Source organism: Rhinopithecus roxellana, chromosome 15 (assembly GCF_007565055.1).
Source record: "Rhinopithecus roxellana isolate Shanxi Qingling chromosome 15, ASM756505v1, whole genome shotgun sequence".
Classification (NCBI taxonomy): domain Eukaryota; kingdom Metazoa; phylum Chordata; class Mammalia; order Primates; family Cercopithecidae; genus Rhinopithecus; species Rhinopithecus roxellana.
Genome location: NC_044563.1, coordinates 78,539,781 through 78,564,749, shown reverse-complemented (window position 1 = coordinate 78,564,749; position 24,969 = coordinate 78,539,781). Strand labels below are relative to the sequence as shown.

The window sequence follows — 24,969 nt, the reverse complement described above, 5'->3', positions numbered from 1 at the left end:
TAGTTACCCATGGTCGACTGAGGTCTGAAAATATTAAATGAAAAACTCCAGAAACAAACAATTTGTAAGTTTTAAGTTGTATGCCACTTGGAGTAGCATGATGAAATCTCCCATTGCCCTGTTTTGTCCCACCTAGGAAGTGAATCATCCTCTTTTCCAGTATATCCACACTGTCTATGCTACCTTCCCTTATTCACTTAGTAGCTGTCTCGGTTATCAGATTAGCTGTCGTGCTGTGACAGTGCTGTGCTCATATAATCCTTATTTTACTTAATAATGACCCTAGAGTGCAGGAGTAGTGATGCTGTCATATGATCACAATTATTCTGTTTTATTATTATTGTTGTTAATCCCTTACTGTTCTTAATTTATAAATTAAACTTTACTGTATGTATGTATGTATAAGAAAATCATAGTATATGATGGAGTTTGCTATAATCTGATTTCAGGCATACACTGAAGGTCTTGGAATGTATCCCCCATAGATAAGGGAGGACTACTGTAGCTTCTTCAACATATAGAATCACTTGTTTAATGTCTTTGCCTAGTAATTCTATCATCTATATTATTTCTGGATTGGTTTTGATGAATTGATTTTTCTCCCTCATTCCAAGTCCCATTTTCTGGTTTCTTTGCCTGTCTGGTAAGTTTTGGTTAAATGCCAGAAATCATAAAATTAAGATGCTACATATTTTTGTGTTCTTATACATTTCCTTGAGCTTTGTTCTAAGATGCAATTACTCACTTGGAAAGAGTTTGATCTTTTGGGCCTTGTCTTTAAGCTTCCTTAGGTAGGACCAGCACAACGTTTATGCAGGGTTCATTTGTCCTCATTATTGAGGCAAAACCCTTCTGAACGTTCTTCCCCACACTCCCTGAATTATGAGGGCACAGGAGCTTTTATTATTACTATTTTTTGAGACAGAGTCTTGCTCTGTCACTCAGGTTGGAGTGCAGTGGTACGGCTCACTGCAACCTCTGCCTCCTGGGTTCAAGTGATTCTCCTGCCTCAGCCTCCCAAGTAGCTGGGATTACAGGCACCTGCCACCACGCCTGGCTAATTTTTGTATTTTTTGTAGAGACAGGGTTTTGTCATGTTGGCCAGGCTGGGCTTGAACTCCTGACCTCAGGTGATCCGCCTGCCTCAGCCTCCCAAAGTGCTGGGATTACAGGTGTGAGTCACTGCGCCTGGCCACACAGGAACTCTTTCTGGCCTTGTGTGAGCTCCAAGGACTATTCTCTCTAATCTTTTCAAGTGGTTTTTGAATTTGGCATCTTGTACTTTTTTCATATGCACACACTGCTCACTACTCAGCTGAAGATTTGAGGGGCCTCTGCAGATCTCTGGAGTTGTCTCTGAGGGCGTCTCTGTCCTCTATTGTACTCTTATAAACTCTAGAAACCTTGGCCTGTAATCTCTGTCTCTTCACCTCAGTACTCTGCTCATCTCTGCTCTGCTTGGGTTCTCCTGCCGTGAACCATAGGCTGGGAACTCTCTCCAGGCTGTAAGCTGGGGCAACCCTAGGGCTTCCCTTGTTTTTTTCCCACCTCTCAGAGATCACTGTCTATTTTTGCCTGAAATCCAATGTCTTAAAACCTATTATTTTCATCTATTTTATCTCGTCTTAATTGTTTCGTGCAGAAGGGTAAATTCAATTCCTGATACTCCAACTAGGCCAGAGGCTGAAATTGAGCTCCTCTTCTATACTCTTAATCTTTCCTTTATTCTATATTCCTCCTTTCCACTGTTTCCCCCCTATACACTGCATTCAACTGCAATGTGGTGTTCCTTCTATAATGTGTATCCCTCCTGTCCTCTGCATCCCGTATGTAATCTACAGCCTCCTCATCCGCTTATTTTTCTCACTTCAGCATCTACATTTATCCTGCACTACTCTGCCTCTGTCCAAGTAGGAAACCTTCTCAGGATTTCAACTCCACTTCCAACTCTTCCACCTGTCATGCCAAGGATATTTGCTAGGACATCTCTGCCCATGATGTCAGTAAGCAACAGGTACCTGTGGGATCGGACTTCATAAATAAAACCAATGTTCAGGGCTAGAAATTCTTTATTTAAAATTTTTTAATTTCCATAGGTTATTGGGGAACAGGTGGCGTTTGGCTACATGAGTAAGTTCTTTTTTTTTTTTTTTTTTTTTTTTTGAGACGGACTCTGTTGCCCAGGCTGGAGTGTAGTGGCATGATCTCAGCTCACTGCAACCTCCACCCTCTGAGTTCAAGCGATTCTCCTGCCTCAGCCTCCCAAGTAGCTGGGATTATAGGCGCCTGCCACCGCACCTAGCTAATTTTTTGTAGTTTTAGTAGAGACGGGGTTTCATCATCTTCACCAGGCTGGTCTTGAACTCCTGACTTCATGATCCACTCCCAAAGTGCTGGGATTACAGGCGTGAGCCATCATGCCGGGCTATGAGTAAGTTCTTTAGTGGTGATTTGTGAGATTTTGGTGCACCCATCATCTGAGCAGTACACACTGTACCCAATTTGTGGTCTTTTTATCCCCAACCCTGAGTCTCCAAAGTCCATTGTGTCATTCTTATGCCTTCGCATCCTAATAGCTTAGCTCCCACTTATGAGAGAGAACATATGATGTTTGGTTTTCCATTCCTGAGTTACTTCACTTAGAATAATAGTCTCCAATCTCATCGAGTAGAATAATAGTCTCCAATCTCATCGAGGTCGCTGTGAATGCCATTAATTCATAATTCATTTTTTTTAGGGCTGAGTAGTATTCCATCATATATATGTGTGTGTGTGTGTACATATATACATGTATATATATGTATACGTGTATATAGTGTGTGTATGTATAGTATATACATACACACACACACATACACACATACATACACACATACTCCACAGTTTATCCACTCATTAATTGATGGGCATTTGCGTTGCCTCCATGTTTTTGCAGTTGCTAATTGTGCGGCTATAAACACGCGCGTGCAAGTATCTTTTTCATATAATGACTTCTTTTCCTCTGCATAGATACCCAGTAGAGGGATTGCTGGATCAAATGGTAGTTCTACTTTTAGTTCTTTTTTTTTTTTTGAGGAGGAGTCTCGCTCTGTCACCCAGGCTGGAGTGCAGTGGCCAGATCTCAGCTCACTGCAAACTCCGCCTCCCGGGTTTACGCCATTCTCCTGCCTCAGCCTCCCGAGTAGCTGGGACTACAGGCGCCCGCCACCTCGCCCGGCTAGTTTTTTGTATTTTTTTAGTAGAGACGGGGTTTCACCGTGTTAGGCAGGATGGTCTCGATCTCCTGACCTCGTGATCCGCCCGCCTCGGCCTCCCAAAGTGCTGGGATTACAGGCTTGAGCCACCGCGCCCGGCCTACTTTTAGTTCTTTAAGGAATCTCCATGCTCTTTTCCATAGTGGTTGTACTAGTTTACATTCCCACCAGCAGTGTAGAAGTGTTCCCTGTTCACCACATCCACTCCAACATCTTTTTTTTTTTTTTTTAATTTTTCGATTATGGTCATTCTTGCAGGAGTAAGGTGGTAATGCATTGTGGTTTTGCTTTGCATTTCTCAGGGCTAGAAATTCTTAGCTAAAGAGGGAATTAAGAGACCTGTTGTTCTGGTCGGCTCTAAATTTGGGAGGAGGAATATGGGATTAGGGTAAATAGAACCCCTGAGTCCATAGCCTGTTGAGTGAACAGGGTGTGATGATGCAGTGATAGTTATACTGCATTGTTGGAATTGTCTCTGAGTTATTAGGGTTTCCCTGGCTTCTCAGCATCACCTCCAATTCTTCCATTTTGAGGTATTCTTAAATAAAATAAGTGTTCAGGGTTAAATAGCTCGAGAACTTATTGAGAAAAGTTGGGAAACATTTTTGTCATTATATCTAGTTGCTTGTACTTTACAGGACCAAGGAATGGGCAAATGCCAGGAGGGCAAATCTCTGTCTCCTAATCATGTCCCAGCTCTGGGATGGGGCCAAGACTTGTACCAGGGATGTCTGAAGGAACTAAGAGTCAACATATCTGAAAAGGGACGCTTGGTTTTCAGACAGCATCCCTTTCTGAATAATCTATAACTATGGATTCGCCCAGTAAAGAAAGCTCTTACCTCTTCTCTTTCCACACCAAACTTTTTCTCTTATTCTCTACTGCAAATCAAAGTACCTTTACCTAGGATGAGGTTGATTTTAGCTGGCTGTTCCTAGACATCAATCCAAGCCAAACAGTTGGAGGAATAGCAGGTTCCTTTGAGTAGGGACGCTGTGCTTGCAAGTTTTCAGTATGTTCATTTTGATTATTTTTCTATCTATGTTAGTAATATCTGTATTTCCCATCGATATCTTATTGGTCTTCTGTGGAAGTTCCATCAGCATCATCTTCAAGGTCAGTTCATGTCAACATTTATTGAGGATATATTATGAACTAGGCTCTGAACTATGTAGGAGCTAGTACATCAAAGAAAAATGCAGATTCTGTCCTCATATCTAGTAGTGAAAAAATTCATCCATCCATCATCTATTCATCCATTCATCCACTCATCATCCATCCATCCATTCACCCATCCAGCCATCCATTATCATCCATCCTTTCAATGAACATACAGATACATCTAATATGATGGTAGGAATATGACAGAGTTATAAACAGAGTTACAGAGTTGTTTGGCACCAAGAAGTAGTAGCTTTTAGCCTCATCTGAGAGGGATTTTGAAAGCTTCCTGGAGGAAATCATCATCTGTTTAGTTTTGATGCGTGAATAGAAGTCATGTGAGAAGTGGAGGCAAGGTGAGTCACGCCACAGCTCAAGGCCTGGATCCACAACATCACCCATAGATCAGGGATAGGCTGGCCACTTGAGGCTTTCTAGACTTCGTCTAGGAATGAGCTCAACGTCTCCCAGGCCCAGCGTCACGCGCTGCCCTTCATCAAGGTCTTTGCCACCTACTGCCCTTTGCGCATACAGTATGTATGTGGCAGCGTGCTGCAGCTGCAGAGCTACTGGCCTATGTACTCTGAGGACCAGCAGCGTGACCTCGCCCTGGATCTGGTGCTGCCACAAGGCCCAGACCACTTCAGCTGGGCATCATCTGACTTTGTGAACTCTGGGCCTTAGAGGAGGCCCAAAGTTGTGGTCGCCAGGCCCGGGAAGCAACAGCACAGTGGAGAGGGAGCCGGGGTGCACAGGGAAGTAGGTCCCTACTATTAACCAGGAGTTTGGGGTCCTCTCCTGAAGTAGGCAAGAACTGCACTTCTCTTTCTCTCCTGATTCTTGGTTTTCCTTTGAGTCATCTGGAGCTGCCTTCTCATCAGGTGCACTCTTCATGGGAAGCAACTCTTGCCCCCACTTCCTCTGGGCACAAGAAGTAAGTTCTGCTAAATTAAATTAAATGTGTTCCAGGCTGGGCGCGGTGGCTCATGTCTGTAATCCCAGCACTTTCGGAGGCTGAGGTGGGCAGATCACCTGAGGTCAGGAGTTTGAGACCAGCCTGACCAACATGGTGAAACCCCATCTCTAGTAAAAATACAAAAGTCAGCTGGGCATGGTGGGTGCCTGTAGTCCTAGCTACTTGGGAGGCTGAAGGGGGAGAATCACTTGAACCTGGGAGGTGGAGGTTGCAGTGAGCCGAGACTGTGCCACTGCACTCCAGCCTGGGTGACAGAGCAAGACCCTGTCCAAAAAAAAAAAAAAAAAAAAAAATTAAATTTGCTCCAAAATGCTGTAATTTAGTGAACTGCAACCTCCTTTTTTCTTTTCTTCTTCTTCTTTTTTTTAGTTGTGTGATTCCGTTTATTTAAAGCTGTAAAACTAGCAAAACTAGTCTATGGTGATAGAGGTCAGAATAGGGGATACTTTGTAGGGAGGATTTGACTGGGATGTAACCTCATTTAATATGTAAACAAACTACAACCTGACCTGAGAGTATATTTTTGTAAGAAGAAAGGAAGTCTCCTCCAATCATAGCAGCCAGCTTTCAGTCAGGGGCAGACTGTAGACTGATCAGATGTGTCTAAATTAGACAAAGGCTGATCTATAACCGATCAGGCTATATCCAATACCATTTCCTTTTTCTGTTTATAAACACTACTTGTCCACTGTTGCTGGGTGGAGGTCTCTGAGACTCTCTAATATAGCTCTCTCATTTAATGAGGTGAGTTTAAATCAGGTCTTTTTGTAGTGAACTGTACCCCTAATCAACATCATCTCCTGAACCAAGACCGACCAGCTGGACTCAAATGCTATTGAACTATGCTTATTGCATGGACTTTGAGTTGTTTGATTTTGACTAGTTGTTTGTGGAAACTCCTGATAAGGAGTGTACTTCAGTTTCTTGGCATTGTCCACTCATAGTCATCAAAATAGTCTCCCTGACTGGGTGCGGTGGCTCACCCCTGTAATTCCAGCACTTTGGGAGGCCGAGGCAGGCAGATCACTTGAGGACAAGAGTTCAAGACCAGATTGACCAACATGGTGAAACCCCAACTCTACTAAAAATACAAAAATTAGCCGGTTGTGGTGGTAGGGTGCCTGTAATCCCAGCTACTTAGGAGGTTGAGGCAGGAGAATTGCTTGAACCTAGGAAGTGGAGGTTGCAGGGAGCCAAGATTGTACCACTGCATTCCAGCCTGGGTGACAGAGCGAGACTCCATCTTAAAAATAATAAAAAATAATAATAACAATAATAGTCTCTCTGATGTGTTGCTTCCCCTGGGAAGTCTTAAGTGCTCCTATGCAGTCATTCTTTATACATCAACTGGTCTATTAGGGTTAGAATAACAAAAACATGAAGAAAGCAGCACAAAGAATCATCCAACTAAGGTGAAGTTGTGAATTGTGAGTTCAATATTGAAACAAAACAAGTCCATTATGATGGTGATGGAAAATGGGGTCAAGGGCCAAAGTTTTGGTCAATCTCTCAAAATTGAGATGCTGACCAAAAGGCAGAAATGTTTAAATTAAATTTGGCCCAAAGCTGCTGGCGTATCTGTTGAACTGCAACCCAACTTAGTATTTAAGTCAGCTACCTCCCAACTGAGACCATATTCTTGTAACAAACAGCTGACTGAATCTCAGCAAGTCACAGCTGCTGTACTTTAACCAGTCACAGGCTGCCAACTGATCAGACCATGTCCATATAAGGCAAATGCTGAGCTGTACCCCATCAAACTGTTTGTGTGTATTACTTCCAATAAATTCGGCCTGCCCATGTTGCTGGGTGAAGCACTCTGAACCTTTACTGGTTCAGGGTGCTGCCCGATTCATAAATTTTCTTTGCTCAAATAAAGTCTGCTTAATTAAAAAAAAAAAAAAAGAAAAGAAAAAGAAAAAAAAAAAAGAAAAGTGAGGCAAGGAAAGAATAGTCCAGGCAGAGAAGGAAGCATGAGCAAAGACATGGAGGTGGAGAGCAGGGAGAATTTCAAGAGATTTAGTTTTACTAGAGCATGAAGTTCAAGTTGCAGAGTGTTAGCAATAAGGGAGAGGTGGTAAGGATCCAAAGGCAGAAGACCTGGAGTGTAAGGCTAAGTAGGGGGTATGGGCTTTTTCCTGTATGAGGTTACGCATTCTTGAAGAGCTTCAAGCAGGAAGTGATATGGCACACATAATTCTGGAGGCAGAAACAGAGAGAAATCAGTTTGAAGAGCTATTTAGGGAGTGCCATTTGGTGACTAATTGGATGTGGAAAATGAGGGTGCAAGAGGCATCCAGGCCAATTCCAGGGTTTCTGATCCAGCAGCACTGTGTAGATGGTGGTACCCTTCGCTGGGGACAGACAGGCAGGTGGAGGAGATGGTTTGAGGGATTGAGGGTGGGTGGGGGTGGAATGGTGACTTCAATTTTGAACATCTTGAATTTGAAATGTCTGTGAAGTCTGTGGGCTCCCAAATGAATACATCCAGAATATGTCTAAAGCCTAAGAGGATATCTGATCTGGTCAGGTCTGGGGATAGATATGGGAAAGTAAGAAAAATAGGTGAAGTGTGAAGGGTATTGGAATGAGAACAGAACCTCCAGGAACACCAATGTTTAAGGAGCAGGTGGAGGAGGAATTTCAAGAGAGGTAAGGAGGGGCAGATGATGTCATGGAAGCCAAGGAAGTGAGCAGTCAATCTTTCACATACCTCTGAGAGGTCTGCTCTTAAAAGGCTCATGGAATGTTTCTTTGATTTGGCAAGAAGGAGGGCACTGTGATGTTTTGAGAGTTTCTGGAGTGGTAGAGGAGGAAGCCTGACTGTAGAGGGCTGAGGATCGGAGGGAAATGAGGAAGTTGGCCTAGTAGACTTCTCTTTGGGGCTTACAAAGGCAGAGAGAGAAAGGGAAGTATCTGGGGAGGAGGCATGCAGGGTCAAGGGAGAGCTTATCTTAGCGTGGGAGAGACGAGTAATTGGGACTACAAGCACATGCCACCATGCCCGGCCAATTTTTGTATTTTTAGTAGACATGAGGTTTCACTATGTTGATCAGGCTGGTCTTGAACTCCTGACCTCATGATCCACTTGCCTTGGCCTCCCAAAGTGCTGGGATTACAGGTGTGAGCCACCATGCCCGGCCTGGAGTGCCTTCTTTATCTCCAAGTTCTATTCGTCCTTCCCTTCAAGGCCTAGATAAAGTCTTTCCTCCATGGAGCTTTCTCTGCCTCTGAATACCTGCAACACTGTCTGTAGCACGCATGAGTGATTAATCGCATCATCTGTTCTTGTGTTGCTGTTTAACTTTTTGCATGCTTGACTACTCTTATATAATTGCAAGCTCCTTGAAGACAGGAACTGTTTATTGATATCCTCCTAGCAGTTAGCATAGTGCTGATAGCCACATGAGTGATTAGAAAAGCACTAATTGAAGGAATGCATAAACAAATACAGAGCTTTTAAGTCACGACAGAGAAACATTCTTTTTTTTTTTGAGACGGAGTCTTGCACTGTCACCTGGCCTGGAGTGCAATGGCATGATCTGCGCTCACTGCAACTTCTGCCTCATGGGTTCAAGTGATTCTCCTGCCTCAGCCTCCCAAATAGCTGGGATTATAGGCGCCCACCACCATGCCTGGCTAATTTTTTGTATTTTTAGTAGAGACAGTGTTTCACTATGTTGGCCAGCTGGTCTCAAACTCCTGACCTCGTGATCCGCCTGCCTTGGCCTCCCAAAGTGCTGGGATTATAGGCGTGAGCCACCGTGCCCGACACATTCTTCTTTAAAATTTTTATTTTTAAATTTTACTTTAAGTTCTGGGATGCATGTGCAGAACGTGCAGATTTGTTACATAGATATACATGTGTCATGGTGATCTGCTGCACCTATCAACCCATCATCTAGGTTTTAAGCCCCTCGTGCATTGGGTATTTGTCCTAATGCTCTTCCTTCCCTTGCCCCCCATGCCCCTGACAGGCCCCAGTGTGTGACAATGGGGAGCATTCTTTATGATCACAGTCAGTAATGAATAGATGCTCTGACCATTAGAATTGGCTGCTAGTTCCAGCTCTGCCCCACCCCATCTGTGACTTGGGCAATGACTTGACCTCTCGGAGCCTCAGTATCCTCATCTGTAAAGTGAGGCTGACATCTAACTTGCTGTGTCAACATAAAGATTAAATGAGATAATGCAGGTAAAGTGCTAAGTACAATTTCTGAAGCCTGTATTGAGTAAATGCTCAATACATGTTAGCTGTGATTGCCTGTATTACACTGAGCCATGCCTCCCCTTGACAGGGCACAATCAAGTATACTTGGGACAAAACTGCCATCCCTGGGCTAGCCTGCTGATCAGAAGCTAGTGATGGACAACATCATGGAGGCGTCTTCTGAGCCTAAGTGTTGATGCTTAGAGTGAAGGAAGTGACTCTTCAACAGGGACCAAAAACAAATAGAAGCTGTAGCTATAGCTCATAGCTGTAGCTATGTTCCCCCATACTGAGGGGGAACAGTATGTGGAGGCTGCTGGTCACAAACGGCCTTTTTAGTGGTGTTCGCACTCATAAATAGCCCTGCTGTCAGTGCAGAGAGGGAGAGAATAGAGCCCGCTGGTTTGGGCTGGATTAGGACAGTTCCTGGATGCTCCGGCCTCCTCTCTCTGCAAGCAGAGTGTGCTGTGGGAGACTGAGAACAAAGCACTCCCACACTGGCCTCCGCCCAGCTGCCGCTGTACCTCTCCCACCCTCACTCCCAGGAGCCACGCTTAGCAGTGCAGCCCACATCCTGCGCTGCTTAACCACAGCCCGCCTCTGGCTGCAGGCGGCTGCCTTAGGGTGGGGGTGTGCCTGCTTGAGACACCTCCCTCCTTCACTTCCCCAGCCCTGGCTCCGCAGCTTTTCCTGGCAGCTTGTGGAAATCTGTGTCCCATCCCCAAGCTGGGCTTCCACCGCCACCGTCTTCTTCCGTAACTTCATCTGTTTTTCAAGGCCTGGTTCTGTCTTGCCCATTTTCTACCAACCACTCCATCAGGGAGCCATCAGTCATTCTCTGCCACCTTTGATGTCTTCCTCTGAGAGAAGTTGGTGAAACTTTCTTTCTTTCTCTCCCTCCCATCCTCTTTCTTTCTTCCCTTCCTCAATCCCTCCCTTCTTTCCCTTTCCTTTTATTTTTCTTTCTGTCTCTTTTTCTTTTCTCTCCCCTCCCTTTACTCTTTCTTTCTTTTTTCTCTTTTTCTTTGTTTTTGAGATGGAGTCTCGCTCTGTTGCCCAGGCTGGAGTGCAGTGGCGTGATCTCAGCTCACTCCCGGCTTCACGCCATTCTCCTGCCTCAGCCTCCCAAGTAGCTGAGACCACAGGCGCCCGCCACCACACCTGGCTAATTTTTTGTATTTTTAGTAGAAACGGGGTTTCACTGTGTTAGCCAGGATGGGGATGTTCTCAGTCTCCTGATCTTGTGATCCGCCCGCCTCAGCCTCCCAAAATGCTGGCGTGAGCCACTGCGCCCGGGCTTTTTTTCTTTTTTCTTATTCCCTTATGCCCTCTCTAAAGAGAGCTTCAGGTAACGGCCCTACCAGCTGTGGAAACGGAGAGTGTTCGCATCTGGGGTCATAGCTGAGAATTTAGTCAAAGGTAGTGAGAACCTGAATGGTCTTGGGAATTAAGGCAGCCTCTCAGGGCTTCTCAGAAAAGAGGGACAGCAACCCTTTCAGCCAAATACAATTTATTTTTTCTCTCTCAGCTGAGAGGAGCCGAGCACATTTAGGGAGATGCAAATGACCATCCAGTGGCCTACAGTGGAGACAAGGAGGGGGAGGTGGGGATGTGGAGGGCTAGGGGGTTGGGGGGTTGGTGGGGAGTGTGGGGGGAGGGAGGAGCACAGGGCTGGCTCAGAGCCAGGATCTGTGAATGGGGCAGGGCCTCTGTCAATATTTACCAGTCCATCCCCAGAGAGGGTTGCAAAAGGGACAGAGATAGAAAAGTAGATGGAATACTTTGGGATGGGGGACAACTTACATGCAAGAAAAGGGAACTGAACGGAGAAGTTACATCCAAGGGGAAGGGAGTGAATAGCAGAAATAAATATCCTGGCAAGAGAGCAGGCCAGCTGTGAGGATGTGACTACTAATGATGTTTCAAAGGAAGAAGCAGCAGCAGTGTCTTAAGACTGGGTACCAGCAGAGAAGGCAGGAAGGAGGGAACTGGGGATCAGGCTGGAGGGCGTGAGTTCACCATGAGGCTGAGGAACGATTCTCTCGTGGGGTCCAAGACTAGCCCAGGAAACAGGGAGTCGCAGGGGGACTGGAGAGGAGCCAGACCTGGGCCAGCGGGAGGCAGTGTTCTCCAGAGGGTCAGATGCGTCTCTGATTCAGGCCAGAATACAGATCCCGCTGGCCTTTCCGGATGGGCTGGGAGTGAAGTCGAGAGGGGGTGGTCAGTGGTGCGGGAGGAAGTACCTCCTAAGAAAGGACGCTGAAGATCTAGCTTTAGTGCATAGAAAGAGCTTTGGACTTGAAGTCAGGAGGCAGGCTGGAATTCTAATTTGGCTCGGATGGTAGGAGACTTCAACTGATCACCTCCTTCCGTGAGCCTCAACTTTCCCATCTCAAAAATAGGAACTTAAAGACCCACCTTCCAGGGCTTCTGTCAGGGCTAAATAATTCACTTATGCTAAAGTAAATACTACATGCTTGGCTGGTGCTCAACAAATATTTGTTGAGTATATCCAGGTGTGAGGGTAAAAATATTTAACAACTAGTAGTGCACACATACCAATCAACAAGAACAATCCTGGTGATCCTCTGCCATGCCAGGCATTAACTTTTTTTTTTTTTTTTTTGAGACGGAGTCTCGCTCTGTCGCCCAGGCTGGAGTGCAGTGGCCGGATCTCAGCTCACTGCAAGCTCCGTCTCCCGGGTTTACGCCATTCTCCTGCCTCAGCCTCCCGAGTAGCTGGGACTACAGGCGCCCGCCACGTCGCCCGGCTAGTTTTTTGTGTTTTTTAGTAGAGACGGGGTTTCACCGGGTTAGCCAGGATGGTCTCGATCTCCTGACCTTGTGATCCGCCCGTCTCGGCCTCCCAAAGTGCTGGGATTACAGGCTTGAGCCACCGCGCCCGGCCGGCATTAACTCTTTAGTTACCCCCACTCAAGAGACAGCCTAGTAGGGGAGGGACTGGGATGCCTGGCCATGTGTGTGTGTGTGTGTGTGTGTGTGTGTGTAAGCGTGGGTTGGGGTGAGCAAAGTTTGGGGCCATTTTCCAATGAAGTATTTTAATATTTCAATAGCTTTTATATAATATTTATCTAATTTTAATATTTCAATAACTCGTTTGGCTATACTGGTACATGCTGGTGGAATATCAGCCTTGAATTTATTGTGTTAGAATTTGCACATATGATATTCTCCATGGCTGTATCCCAGATAATGAAGAAGCCAGAGAAAGAGGTGTATATCTCTCGCAAGCTTCCTCCTCTCCATGGTTATGGAAGCCATGCAGCCTTTGAGACAGTCCTGTTTTACCATGAAGGAGGTAGAGGTGGCACATAGAGGGTCATCATGGAAGCCCTGAGTGAGGGGCTTTGAAGCATCTGGCAGACAAGATGGGCCATCCCATCTGTTCCCTTTCCCCCCGGAGGGGCATCCCCTCCAGCCTCCTGGCCCATTTCTATCCCCCGTTACCTCATAGTCTGGGTTGGGAACAGGTGGTGGCCTCTCCTTGTTTTGTCCTGCAGAGGAAGGAGGGGAAACGTTTCATTCCCATGAGGGAACCAATCTTGCAGCACTGTCTGTGCCAGTGAGACCCAGATAGAGAATGGCAAACCCCGTTGTTCTCTCCTCGACCACTTCCCTTTTACGTTCTTTCTCTTTTTGTTTTCTTTCATTTATCTCTTCTCATCATTTTGTGACTTTCCTCAGCTCAAGGTCCTCCCATTGTTTCTCTCCACGGGGAAGGGAAAGGAAAAGGCAGGAGCTAATATATCAAAGTCTCTCTTCCCACAGCTTAGGGACAGAATCGGATGACTGCAGGCGTTGACAGGCATGTGAGGAAGCCCGTCGCGTTCATCAACATTTTTGCACTTTTATAGGATGGAAGGAGGGGAGTGACATGAGATTTGAAACCCTCTGTTGAGATCTTGTCATCACAGTACTGGAAGCTGTGCATAGAAGCTCTAGAGAAGCTGTTCTGACCTAGCTGTGGACTTGCCACCCACCCTGGCCCAGGCTGGTCGTCCCCCTTGGCAGGAATCTCCTCTGACCGGACTCCACAGCCTTACCCCTTTGCCTGCCGCCAGCACCTGCTCCTCGTGTCACAGGCTTGGCCTTGGCCTTCCTATTCTTGCTCCAGTAGTAAACCAGCAGCAGCAAGCCCAGAGTGATGCAGATGTCCACTATGACAATTGTGGCCACCGCCGTCACATCCATCTCCATGCAGTTCTCACACACTGTCAGGGACGGGGTGGGGAGAGGGGAAATCACTAAGCAAGGAAAACACAAGGCGCTGGAGGTGAGGAGGGAGCGCATGAAGGCCATTCTCCCCTTACTACTCACACACTTGCCACAGCCAGAGCCCCCCTTCCATATGTTTAGAACAACATCGACAAGCAAAGAGTGGTGGCTGTGGGTAGAGGCACTGGAGTCAAACAGCCCTGGGTTTGAGTACCAGTTTTATTACTCACTAGCTGTGAGAAGCGTGAAATGTGTTTTCAATTCACAGACGCTCTGTTTCCTCATCCCTTTACTCATGGGAATAAAATGGTATTTAACCCATATGGTTGTTGAGAGGATTATATGAAAAAAAATCCTTGGTAAGTGTTGGATATAGACAGTGCTTGAGTGATACTTAATAAACACTCAATAAATGTTAGCTAATGTTATTATTTTATTATTATACCTTAGCTTATGCCATTTTATCAGAGTAGACTTGAGTCTTTTTTGCAAACTTTTCTGAAAAATTTATCTCTGGAGGAAGCATTAGATAAACTCATGTTGGTATGCCATGAACCTGGGTGTGATGCAGTGCAAATGACCCAGTCCTGTCTCTTAGGGAGTTGCTATTTTAGATCTTGCACAGACTGGGGTTACCCCAAAGCCTCATATTTGTGTTTAATCTATATTCCAGAAAACACTGATGCTGTGTGGTACCAGAGAGTCCAGGACTGAGTGTGGGAGGAAGCACAAAGACACCAGGGCACTGTGAGCTGGGTTAGGGGAAATCATTGAGAATGCCCTTTTGAATGGTCCTCCCTAAAGAGCCGGTGGTGCCTGCTCTGGAGACCTGGATTACCTCTTGCCTTCAGGTAGAGATGATGGCTCGCATCCTCTGCATTGCTTCCTCTGGGGTAGCAGACATAATAACCACTTTGCTCCATTTCTGAAAATTCCCTCAGAAACAGCTGATCCCCAGAATCTTCTTTGTTTTTACCATTGTGTTGCCATTGTATTTCAGATCCAAGATGCTGAGAGCATGTCAGTATCACTGTGGTTCCAGAGATGGAGACTTTATATGCTGGGGAGAAAGAAGGGAAATTGATGGAAGAAACCAGGACAATTTTTAGTAAAGGCAAATTAGTGACAAAAGAAACACCCAAATGCAGGAAGTCATCTGTCATCTAGGTCTTAGATTTGCTTGTCAAAAGGGAGCTCTACTGGCTGGAGGGTGTGGAAGAGGAGATACGTGGAATGAAGGGAACTGGAGAACCTGAAGGGAACTAGAGAACCTTTTGAGAGGTGGCTTTAGGGTTTACGCAGGGACATGGGGACTTGGGAAAGGTAAGATGGATGTAAAGAAAAACCCATAAAAGTCCCTATTTGGAACCTTTCTAAAATGGGGTTGAGAATGCAATGCTGGGAAGATTCTTGGGGTTAATTTCTCTCAATCAGTTCCTTCTTGTCTACCCACCAATCTGCATCCTCAGACAGGGCATAAATAAAAGACCAATAAACTCACGTGTCTGTGTAATACTACCTGAAAATGAAAAAAGGAAACAGCAGTAAGAAAACATCTTGGTTTAAGTTGAAATTGTAGGTAAAAGTTTTCTAGTGGAATTAGACACTGCCCACAAGACTTCCCAAAGAGGGTCTCGTCCACTTGGAAGCCCTGAGTCTTGGAGGTGAGGTTCATGCTTAGCCTATGAGATTTAGCTCGTAGATATATTTTTTAAATAGCTCATAGATGTAACCCAGATACATTGGATTCAGAATATACCAGCGTGTGCTCCTAGATCCAGATCTACTGAAGCTCAGAAAGCCTTAAAGTCCTAAAGCCAAAAAATTCCAGAGATCTTCAAGCTTATCCTCTTACATTAGCCAGAACTGTATTACAGATAGGTATGAATGACAAACGAACCACCCATATGTAGGAAGTCATCTGTCATCCAGGCCTTAGATTTGCTTGTCAGAAGGGAGCAATACTGGCTTTCTCAGAAATAAAGCTCTCCACCGAATCACTGATTCGTGGACTTACCTATTTCTTACAATTCAGAAATTCTTTCTTAGAACTGAGTCCTCATAATAGAGAAGAAACACCTTTATTCTTATTCCATATAATTTTCTCTCTGTTTGTCTTTAAATAATGTGAAATACTCTACACATTTTGAGGGAATGTTTCTTCCAATAAAAAGTGGTTTCACTTTACTTTGTATCTGAGCATAATCAGCTCTCAATTATTTTTGTTAGAGAGAGGCCCATCAGTGTGGACAACTGAAATCAACTAATAAATCACTAATGCCATTCGCAGGTCCAGCCATGTTTCCCACAGCAGCCATTTTTGCCCTGGGAGGTGGAGCTAGGAGTCCTTTCTTATTTCCTGGAAAACTTGTGGCTGGAACACTGGGTTCTGTTACAGCCTGGACATGACAGCTGGAGGAGAGGAGAGGCGGTGGTGCGGCTGTTAGGGACAGAGCTCTGGACTGAAACGTCAGAAGCCCTGTGTTTGAATCCTAGATCTGCCCTAGTCTGTGTGACCCAGGACAAGTCCTTTAACTTTGCTGAACCTCAACTTCTTTATCAGGGAAATGGAGATAAAACAGCAACCTCACAAGGTCTTTGTGCAAATTAAACGGATTATGAAGGTGGAAGTGGATGACACATAGCAGGTGCTCAAGAAAAAGTTACTTCCTTTCCTCCTTTCCTTCTTGAGGTCCCGCTGCTCCCAGCACAGAACTGAACTCTGACCCAGTTGCTCAGGCAGCCCTCTGACAAAGACTGCACAGAATGTAAACAAATCATTCTCCAGGTTTTTCCACCTGCTTATAATTGGGAGCTGAGTAAAAGGACAGTAAATAGTTTATATTATTTTAATTTATAAATAATTTTTCAACACAGATGTTTCTTAGACATGTTAAATGAACTAGAAGTCATCAATAAAGTACATAGACATTATACTTTGCTGGGTGTGTTTGTTTGAAAAAAATGTAAAGAAAATTGCTCACAACTTTTATTGGCACAAATTCAGTAGCAGAGCTTAGACTTAACTCATGCTCACACAAGGGTCTAGATGTCTATGCTTAGAAATGTGCTCCGCGTATGTTCATTGTGCACTATTCACAATAGCAAAGACATGGAATCAACCTAAATGCCTGTCAATGGTAGAGTGGATAAAGAAAATGTGCTGCATATACACCATGGAATACTATGCAGCCATAAAAAAGAATGAGATCACACACGTCCTTTGCAGGAACATGGATGGGACTGGAGGCCATTATCTTTAGCAAACAAACACAGTGACAGAAAACCAAATACCACATGTTCTCATTTAGAAGTGGGAGCTAAATGATGAGAACACATGAACACAGAGGGAAATGACACACACTGGGACCTCTCAGAAGGTGGAGGGTGGGAGGAGGGAGAGGATCAGGAAAAATAACTAATAGGTACTAGGCTTAATGCCTGGGGGATGAAATAATCTGTACAACAAATCCCCATGACACAAGTTTACCTATAAAACAAACCTGCACATGTACCCCTGAATTTAAAATGCAAGTTAAATTAAAAAAAGATATGTGTGCTCACAAAGATTTTATACACATCCAGAGATAGTATTTCATAATGGTTAAGAAAATGAACTTCAGTATCATATAAATCTGCATTAAAACTTTTTTATTTATTTATTTATTTATTTTTTATTTATTTATTTATTTATTTATTTATTTATTTATTTATTTATTTTTGAGGCGGAGTCTGGCTCTGTCGCCCGGACTGGAGTGCAGTGGCCGGATCTCAGCTCACTGCAAGCTCTGCCTCCTGGGTTTACGCCATTCTCCTGCCTCAGCCTCCCTAGTAGCTGGGACTATAGGCGCCCGCCACCTCGCCTGGCTAGTTTTTGTATTTTTAGTAGAGACGGGGTTTCACCATGTTAGCCAGGACGGTCTCGATCTCCTGACCTCGTGATCTGCCCGTCTCGGCCTCCCAAAGTGCTGGGATTACAGGCTTGAGCCACCGCGCCCGGCCAACTTTTTTATTTTTAAATTTCTATTTATTAATTTTTTCAGAGACAGTGTCTTTCTCGGCCACAGAGGCTGGAGTACAGTGGCACAGTCTTGGCTTAATGCAGCCTCAACCTTCTGAGCTTAAGTGAGTCTCCTGCCTTGGCCTCCCAGTGTTGGGATTATAGGCATGAACCACGGCACCTGGCCTAAATCTGCATTTATATCTCTAGGACTGGACTGTTTATTTATTTTTGTATTTATTTGAGCCTTTGTTTCCTTCACTGCACAATAGGAGTGTTAGAAGAATTAAATGAGGATATTCAAGTAAAGTATTTAGAGCAATGCCTAAAACATACGTGCTCAGTAAACTTTAATGCTTATCATCTATAGTCAGTGTGCTTTTCATGTATTAATAGCTAAAATTCACCTACTGCCTGTTTTTTGTTTGTTTGTTTGTTTGTTTTGAGACAGAGTCTCGCTCTGTCACCCAGGCTGGAGTGCAATGGCACAATCTCAGCTCACTGCAACCTCCGCCTCCCAGGTTCAAGCAATTCTCTTGCCTCAGCCTCCTGAGTAGCTGAGATTACAGGCACCTGCCACCACGCCTGGCTAATTTTTGTATTTTTAGTAGAGATGGAGTTTCACCATGTTGGCCAGGCTGGTCTTGAACTCCTGACCTCAGGTGGTCCTCCCACCTCGGCTTCCCAAAGTGCTGGGATTACAGGCGTGAGCCACCATGCCCGGCCCACCTACTGCCTTTTGTGTCAGATAATGTTCTAAGCGCCTTAAATAAATTACTCATTTGGTCCTCATAATAACCCTACAAGTTAGGTAGCACTATTATTTCCATCATACCATGATGATGCTATGGCACAGAAAAGTTAGGTAAATACTCAAACACACCCAGCAAGTAGAGAGTTGAGCCAAGATTCAAACATTCTGGTCTAGCTCAGTTAGACTCTTACCCTCATACTATAGAGCTTTATCTCTTCTGCATAAAATATTTTTCTTCCCTAAAACAAAAGCTTATCCTTTAAAATTCAGCTCAAGGATCACCTCCCCCAGGGAATCTTTCCCAACGACACTCGGTAGAGTTGATCACTCCCCTCTTTACACTTCATTTTACTCTGTATCTACCCATATTATAACATGCAACTCACTATATTTTCAATTATTTGTGTCTCACACAAGACCATCAGCTTCTTGAGGGGAGGTAATTAGCAATGTGTTCATACGTTTGTTCATTTATTCATTCAAAAAATATTTATTGAGCACCTACTATGTGCCAGACGCTGGGCTAGGTAAATGAGACACTTCTGCCTTGAAAGATTTCAAAAACGTATACACAAACACATGGTAGCTCCAACCCACACCCATAAGTGTATGATCAGAGATACATATATGCACAGCTATAATCTGACATGACAGCTAGCAACAAATACAGGCACGTTTCATACAGATCTCATTGAAAGATACTTGTATTTTCCCTTTAATAATTTTAGTTCTCAGTGTTTGTTAATGGTGATTGTACTCTATGACCATTTCATTCCACATTTGAAAACTTTTGCTAGATAGAGTGGAAATCCTCTTACCCATTTCTTCATAACCTGAAAAGAAAACGGTAAGAAGCCATTAGTAATGTTTCTATTGGCAACGAAGATCAGACCCTGCTCCTGTGGGTTGGGACTCTTCCCTCAACCCTTAGGAAACAATGGAACTTCCAATTTCCTTGGCTGCATATAAAAAGCTGCTTTGGGCCTTACGTCTTATCTGACGACTATTTACAAAAATGGCTCCTAAGGACACTACAAATTAGGCAGCATGGCGGAATCTAGGCTGGCATAGTGGTTGCCTTTATTTTAATTTTTATTTTTGAGACAGTCTCAATCTGTTGCCCAGGCTAGAGTGCAGTGGTGCAATCTTGGCTCACTACAACCTCTGCCTCCCAGGTTCAAGTGATTCTCTTGCCTCCGCCTCTCGAGTAGCTAGGACTACAGGTGTGCACCACCATGTCTGGCTAATTTTGGTATTTTTAGTAGAGACAGGGTTTCGCCATGTTGGCCAGGCTGGTCTCAAACTCCTGGCCTCAAGTGATCTGCCCACCTCGGCCTCCCAAAGTGCTGGGATTACAGGTGTGAGCCACGATGTCCAGCCACATTTAATGGCAATTTAATGGTTGCCATTAAATACAACATTGGTTCACTCCGTTTGGAAGAGCTGATTGAATAGAGGGGCTTCCAATGTTGGAACACTTCTGACTCTACTGCTGTGATTGAGAGAGTAAGTTCAGGCTGCGCACACTCATATGCACGTGCACTCGCATAAACACACTTGTACACACATGTATTCAGACATGTGATTCTGAACACACACCCAGATGTTGCCCCAGCAGCTTATCCAGAGTAACCCTGTGCATGCATTCTGGCTACATCTCCTCTGCAGAATCTCACATCAAATATGAGATGCAAACAAAAGAAAACTGTTCGTGCTTTCAACTTCATTTAAGCCTCAATTTTTCTTTTGTATAGTTAAGACTCATTATTTTCTCCCTCTGTTACTTCCCCCTTCTGGGCTAGAAATATCTCCAGACTTGTGAGGAAAGTCAAAGGGGTAGATGGCAGAAACTCCTTTTCCTGACCTCCGTGGAAGTTCTGTGGGAGGCCTAAGAGAAAGCTCCACTCATAACTACAAACAATGATGGGGTGATTTCATAAAAAAGAAAGAAAGCATATCTCACCATCTTGCCCCCAAACGCCAACTAGAAAATAAATAAGAAAAAAAAAAATGTTAGTAAATGTTGTGGGTACCTGCATTCCTAAACAGAAAAAGGGCTGTGTTGCAGTATGACCACTGACGACATCTGATGTCCTTCCCAGTTGCTGTAGAACAGTAGAACTTATTGCTGGTATTGACCAGGGGTTCCCAGGAAATTTGGGAGGAAATAGAGGAAGGAAGCATCTAGCATTAACCATGAGTCCACAATTTCTGACAAGTGGGAGTCAGAAAGAGTTAGGACCATAATTTTGGATGACTAGAGACATAGCAAAAGAATTTTGCCCTCAAGCCTCCATTTTGAACATTGGTCTCTGTGGAAGAAAAACACACTCTTGGTTGGGTACAAACACTGGGATTCTTGTTCCATCTCTGGCTCTGCTTTTCTGGTGGTTCAGTTTTTCCATTTGTTTTCTGCTTGAGACAGAGATGGAAATATTTGAAATCCTGATTACTCATCATCTAGGGCCTGTGCGTTGAAGAGCCTGACCACATTTCCACCGGGCCCTCCAGGATGCCCTCACTCAGCAATACCCTGGATTCATTACAATGATCAGTTTCCCTGGCATTGCCTGAAAGCTTTCTGCACACCTAGGCCTTTCTTTTACTGAAACCTCTACACAGGGGGAGATAGGATTCCCACTTTCCTATCCCCAGAGCAGATTGGACACATTCCTATGATGCCAGACGTCTAGGGGTGATTGGGTCTTTGATACTCTCTTTTATTTTCTATTTATTTATTTATTTGTTTGTTTATTTATATATATTCTTTGAGACACTCCAGGCTGGAGTGCAGTGGCTTGATCATGGCTCACTGAAGCCTTGACCTCCTGGGCTCAAGTGATCCTTCTGCCTCAGCCTCCCAAGTAGTGGGACTATAGGCGTATGCCACCACGCCTGGCTAATTTTTAATTTTTTGTAGAGATGGGGTTTCACTATGTTGCCCAGGCTAGTCTTGAACTCCTGAGCTCAAGTGATCTTCCCACTTTGGTCTCCCAAAATGCTGGGATTACAGGCGTGAGCCACTGCACCTGGCCCCCCTCCTCCTCCTCCTCCTTCTCCTCCTCCTCCTCCTCCTCCTCCTCCTCCTCCTCCTTCTATTTTTAAGGAAAAGCATACTTTATAACACAGATCTCTAAGAATATGCCTGGCCATTCCCTACAGGAGTCACATCCTGCCACTTGCTACTCAATGTGTTCCTAGGACCAGTTAGCAGATTAATAAACTTGAGAGCGTACTAGACATGTGGAATCTCAGTCTCCAGTCCGGGTCTTTTGAAACAGAAGCTGCATTTTTAACAAGATCCCCAGGTGATTTGTGTGCACATTCAAGATGTGAGAAACCTAAGATGAAGCAGGAAGTGGAGACATCATGGCTGTGGCTCTGAGACGGGGCACCAGCTGTGATAGCGTTTTCTAGGTCTTTGAAATAAAACCATCACAAGCCATTTTGCCTCATGTGGTGCAGCCATTTAGAGCACAAAGAGTCCTGGTCTCACAGATCAGCTTCATCACTTACTATATTCTTTAAAACAAGTTACTTAACTTTTTTGAGTATCAATTTCTTAATCTGTAAAGTAGAGGACTTATCAGTTTACATAGTAAAAGTTAAAAAGAATTTTAAAAAGAGGATATAACACCTTTCTTCCCAGGTGGAAGTAGGATTAAACCAGTTAACACGTCTAAATAATTTTTTCTTTACATAGTATCTGACATTCAATAAATGGCAACTTTTTTTGTATTATTTATTTCGTATGAGATATATAAATGCTCTTGGTTATATATCAATTCATAATCCATCTTGCTTCAAAAAAACTAAATAAACTGAAAGTTGTTGGTTACTTGAAAAGGACTAAAAATTACGAGCCGTTTTATGGTCTCAAAGACAGTGAACTTGCTATATATGCCCTGTGCAGAGTTTGGGTGCAACTATCGAGTCTCCCCAAAACAAGGAGTGGAGCTTTGCTCTTCTAGTCTCTTTTGGGTTAGTTCTGGAGAGCTGGGTAAGTTGGAATGAGCTCGTTCTTAGAGGTAGCGAGACCTCTCTGCTCGCAATAGCTATGATCACCCCAACTGCTCTTTGCCTGCTCCCCGAACGCTCTCCCAGGCACCCGTGGCCTATCTTTTTCTTTAGTCCCCAGCTCTCATCCCCCACCCTAACATAGCACAAACAGTTCCTTACATCTGGTAAATGAGGCTCCTTGGTGCCACTGAGCAGTGCCAGGTAAGGATGTAAGCCTTCCAGTGGTCTGGAGACACACCACCCTTTCCACTCCACCCTACTCACTTGATAAGAGGCAGAGGCCCAGAACTCTCCAGCGAGTGCCCGACTGCATCTTTCTTTCATGGGACGGTTACTTTACTAAGATGGCGGAGGCCAGCAAACTTACTACTTCTGGAAAAAAAGCAAAACAGATGACTTTTTCAAAACATCTGCTAGAGATAAGGACCCTGGGGCCATTGTTCCCAATGCTAGGATGAAAAAGGAGGGCTTTGTAAGAGAGAGACTCACCATTTTCTGAAGCAGGCACCTGAGGCTGGGAGGGGAGGAGGGTTTCTGAACCCCACACAGGAAGTAGAGGGGCCTCTGGGCCTGCGGGTTTTACCTCACTTGGAAACGTTCAAGGCAGAGGCCTCCACCTGGATTGGTTGAAGAAAGCTGGGTCCCACAGCCTTCCTAGAAGGTCAAACAAAAGGACTCTGACAAAACCTGAAGAGGCCATGAAAAATACATGACATTTAGCTGTCCAGACCATGTAGTAGGTTGGCACAAAAGTAATTGCAGTTTTTGCCATTGAAAGTAATAGTAATACAATATGCCTCCACATTGTGGGGTCCTCCTTCCCCTATAAGCTCTGACAGGAAGAGGGAGATGCACTGAACATTTGCTTTCTTTATGGTGGATCGGGCATGGAGCAGCACGGTGCAGCCATCTTATTGACAAAACTTGTTGGCTTGAAAATACATGTTGACTTAAATCTGTAAGATGCCATTTTTTTGCCTATAATTTTACAAAAATATTTAAAAACACAAGATTCAATGTTGAACAGGGAGTGATAGTGTCAAAGTCTGCTGGTATGAGTGTGAATTGATGTAACTTTTCTTTATGTTTAAGCACGTGTCAATCAAATGCTTACTATATCCAAGCACTGTTCTAAGAGCTTTTCTGACATATTTAATCCTCAAAACGACCCTCAAAGGTAAGTATTATTTTTGTTTTTATTTCCATTTTATACTTGAGTAAACTAAGGCTCAGGCAGGTTATCTAAGTTGCAGATTACGGAGCTGGGACTCTAGAAATCATTTTGATGAAATTCACTTACTTAATACACATTTTCTGTCTACTGTACTGTAGTTACATGCTGGGTGCTAGTAATACAGGAGTAACAAGATAAATAGTTCTCTTGGATAAAAAAGGAAATGTGGAGATTAAACAGATAACTTCACAACCAATAACCATGCCCCGCATGATGGTGTACACCTGTATTTCCAGCTACTCAGGAGGCTGAGGCAGGAGGATTGCTTGAGTCCAGGGGTTCGAGACTGTAGTGAGTGTGACTGTGCCTGTGAATAGCCACTGCACTCCAGCCTAGGCAACATAATGAGACTCTAGCTCTAAAAAAACTCCCAGATAACTTCAGGAGATTGATGCTAAGAAAGAAGACGTTCAGGTGCTGTGGGAGTGATAGAAGGGAACTAAGATAGTCTGGGGTGGGGTGGGGAAGAGAAGGTCCCCCTGAGCAGGTGACATCTAAGCTGAAGTCTGATGGAGGAACAGCAATGAACCAGGTAGAGTGGAAAGCATTCCAGACAGAGGGAGCAGCATGTTTGAAGCCCAGAGATGAGGAAGAGAAATGGAAAGTCCAGAACAGCAGGTAACAGGGAGAATGAGGAATGTAAGAAATGATACAGGAAATTAACCAGATGTGGTACTTTGGGAGGCCAAAGCAGGCAGATTGCTTGAGGCCAGGAGTTCAAGACCAGCCTGAGCAACATGGTGAAACCCTATCTCTACAAAAAAAAAAAAAAAAAACCAAAAAATTAGCCAGGTGTGATGGTGCTCACCTGTAGTCCCACTTACTCGGGAGGCTGAAGTGAGAGGATCACTTGAGCTCAGGAGGTTGAGGCTGCAGTCAGCTATGATTATGCCACTACGCTCCAGCCTGGGCGATAAAGTGAGACCCTGTAAAGAAAAAAAAAAGAGAGAGAGAGAGAGAGGAAACTCAGCAGGGGCCAGATGGGAAGGGATTTGCAAGCTATGTTAGGGGTTCTTAAGGATTTTCTTAGGGCTGTAGAAAGTATTCAAATAGTGACAGTATCAAATTGTTATAATATTCAAATGGAAAAAGTTGGTTTTTTTTTTTAGACGAAGTCTCACTCT

General features: G+C 44.4%; 1 protein-coding gene across 1 annotated transcript; it reads right to left on the bottom strand.

Moving 5' to 3' along the window:
* Nucleotides 1–11,093: 11,093 nt before the first annotated feature.
* Nucleotides 11,094–23,223, bottom strand: CD3E (CD3e molecule). The gene is made up of 9 exons (XM_010367440.2): nucleotides 23,101–23,223; nucleotides 22,876–22,983; nucleotides 20,555–20,575; nucleotides 19,410–19,424; nucleotides 15,339–15,356; nucleotides 14,676–14,897; nucleotides 13,666–13,833; nucleotides 13,070–13,116; nucleotides 11,094–11,796 (listed from the first exon to the last, which is right to left on the bottom strand). Exons 2-9 carry the CDS (start codon nucleotides 22,922–22,924, stop codon nucleotides 11,740–11,742), a joined length of 597 nt encoding a protein of 198 aa, XP_010365742.1. The 5' UTR covers nucleotides 22,925–22,983; nucleotides 23,101–23,223; the 3' UTR covers nucleotides 11,094–11,739.
* Nucleotides 23,224–24,969: the final 1,746 nt, after the last annotated feature.

Coding starts and splice junctions, on each gene's coding strand:
- CD3E (XM_010367440.2), bottom strand. CDS start 22,924: ATGCAGTCGGGCACTCGCTGGAGAGTTCTGGGCCTCTGCCTCTTATCA. Junction 13,834..14,675: donor TCTCTACCTGAAGGCAAGAG/GTAATCCAGGTC, acceptor CGTCCCTGACAG/TGTGTGAGAACTGCATGGAG. Junction 11,797..13,069: donor TTCCCAACCCAGACTATGAG/GTAACGGGGGAT, acceptor CTTCACTCCCAG/CCCATCCGGAAAGGCCAGCG.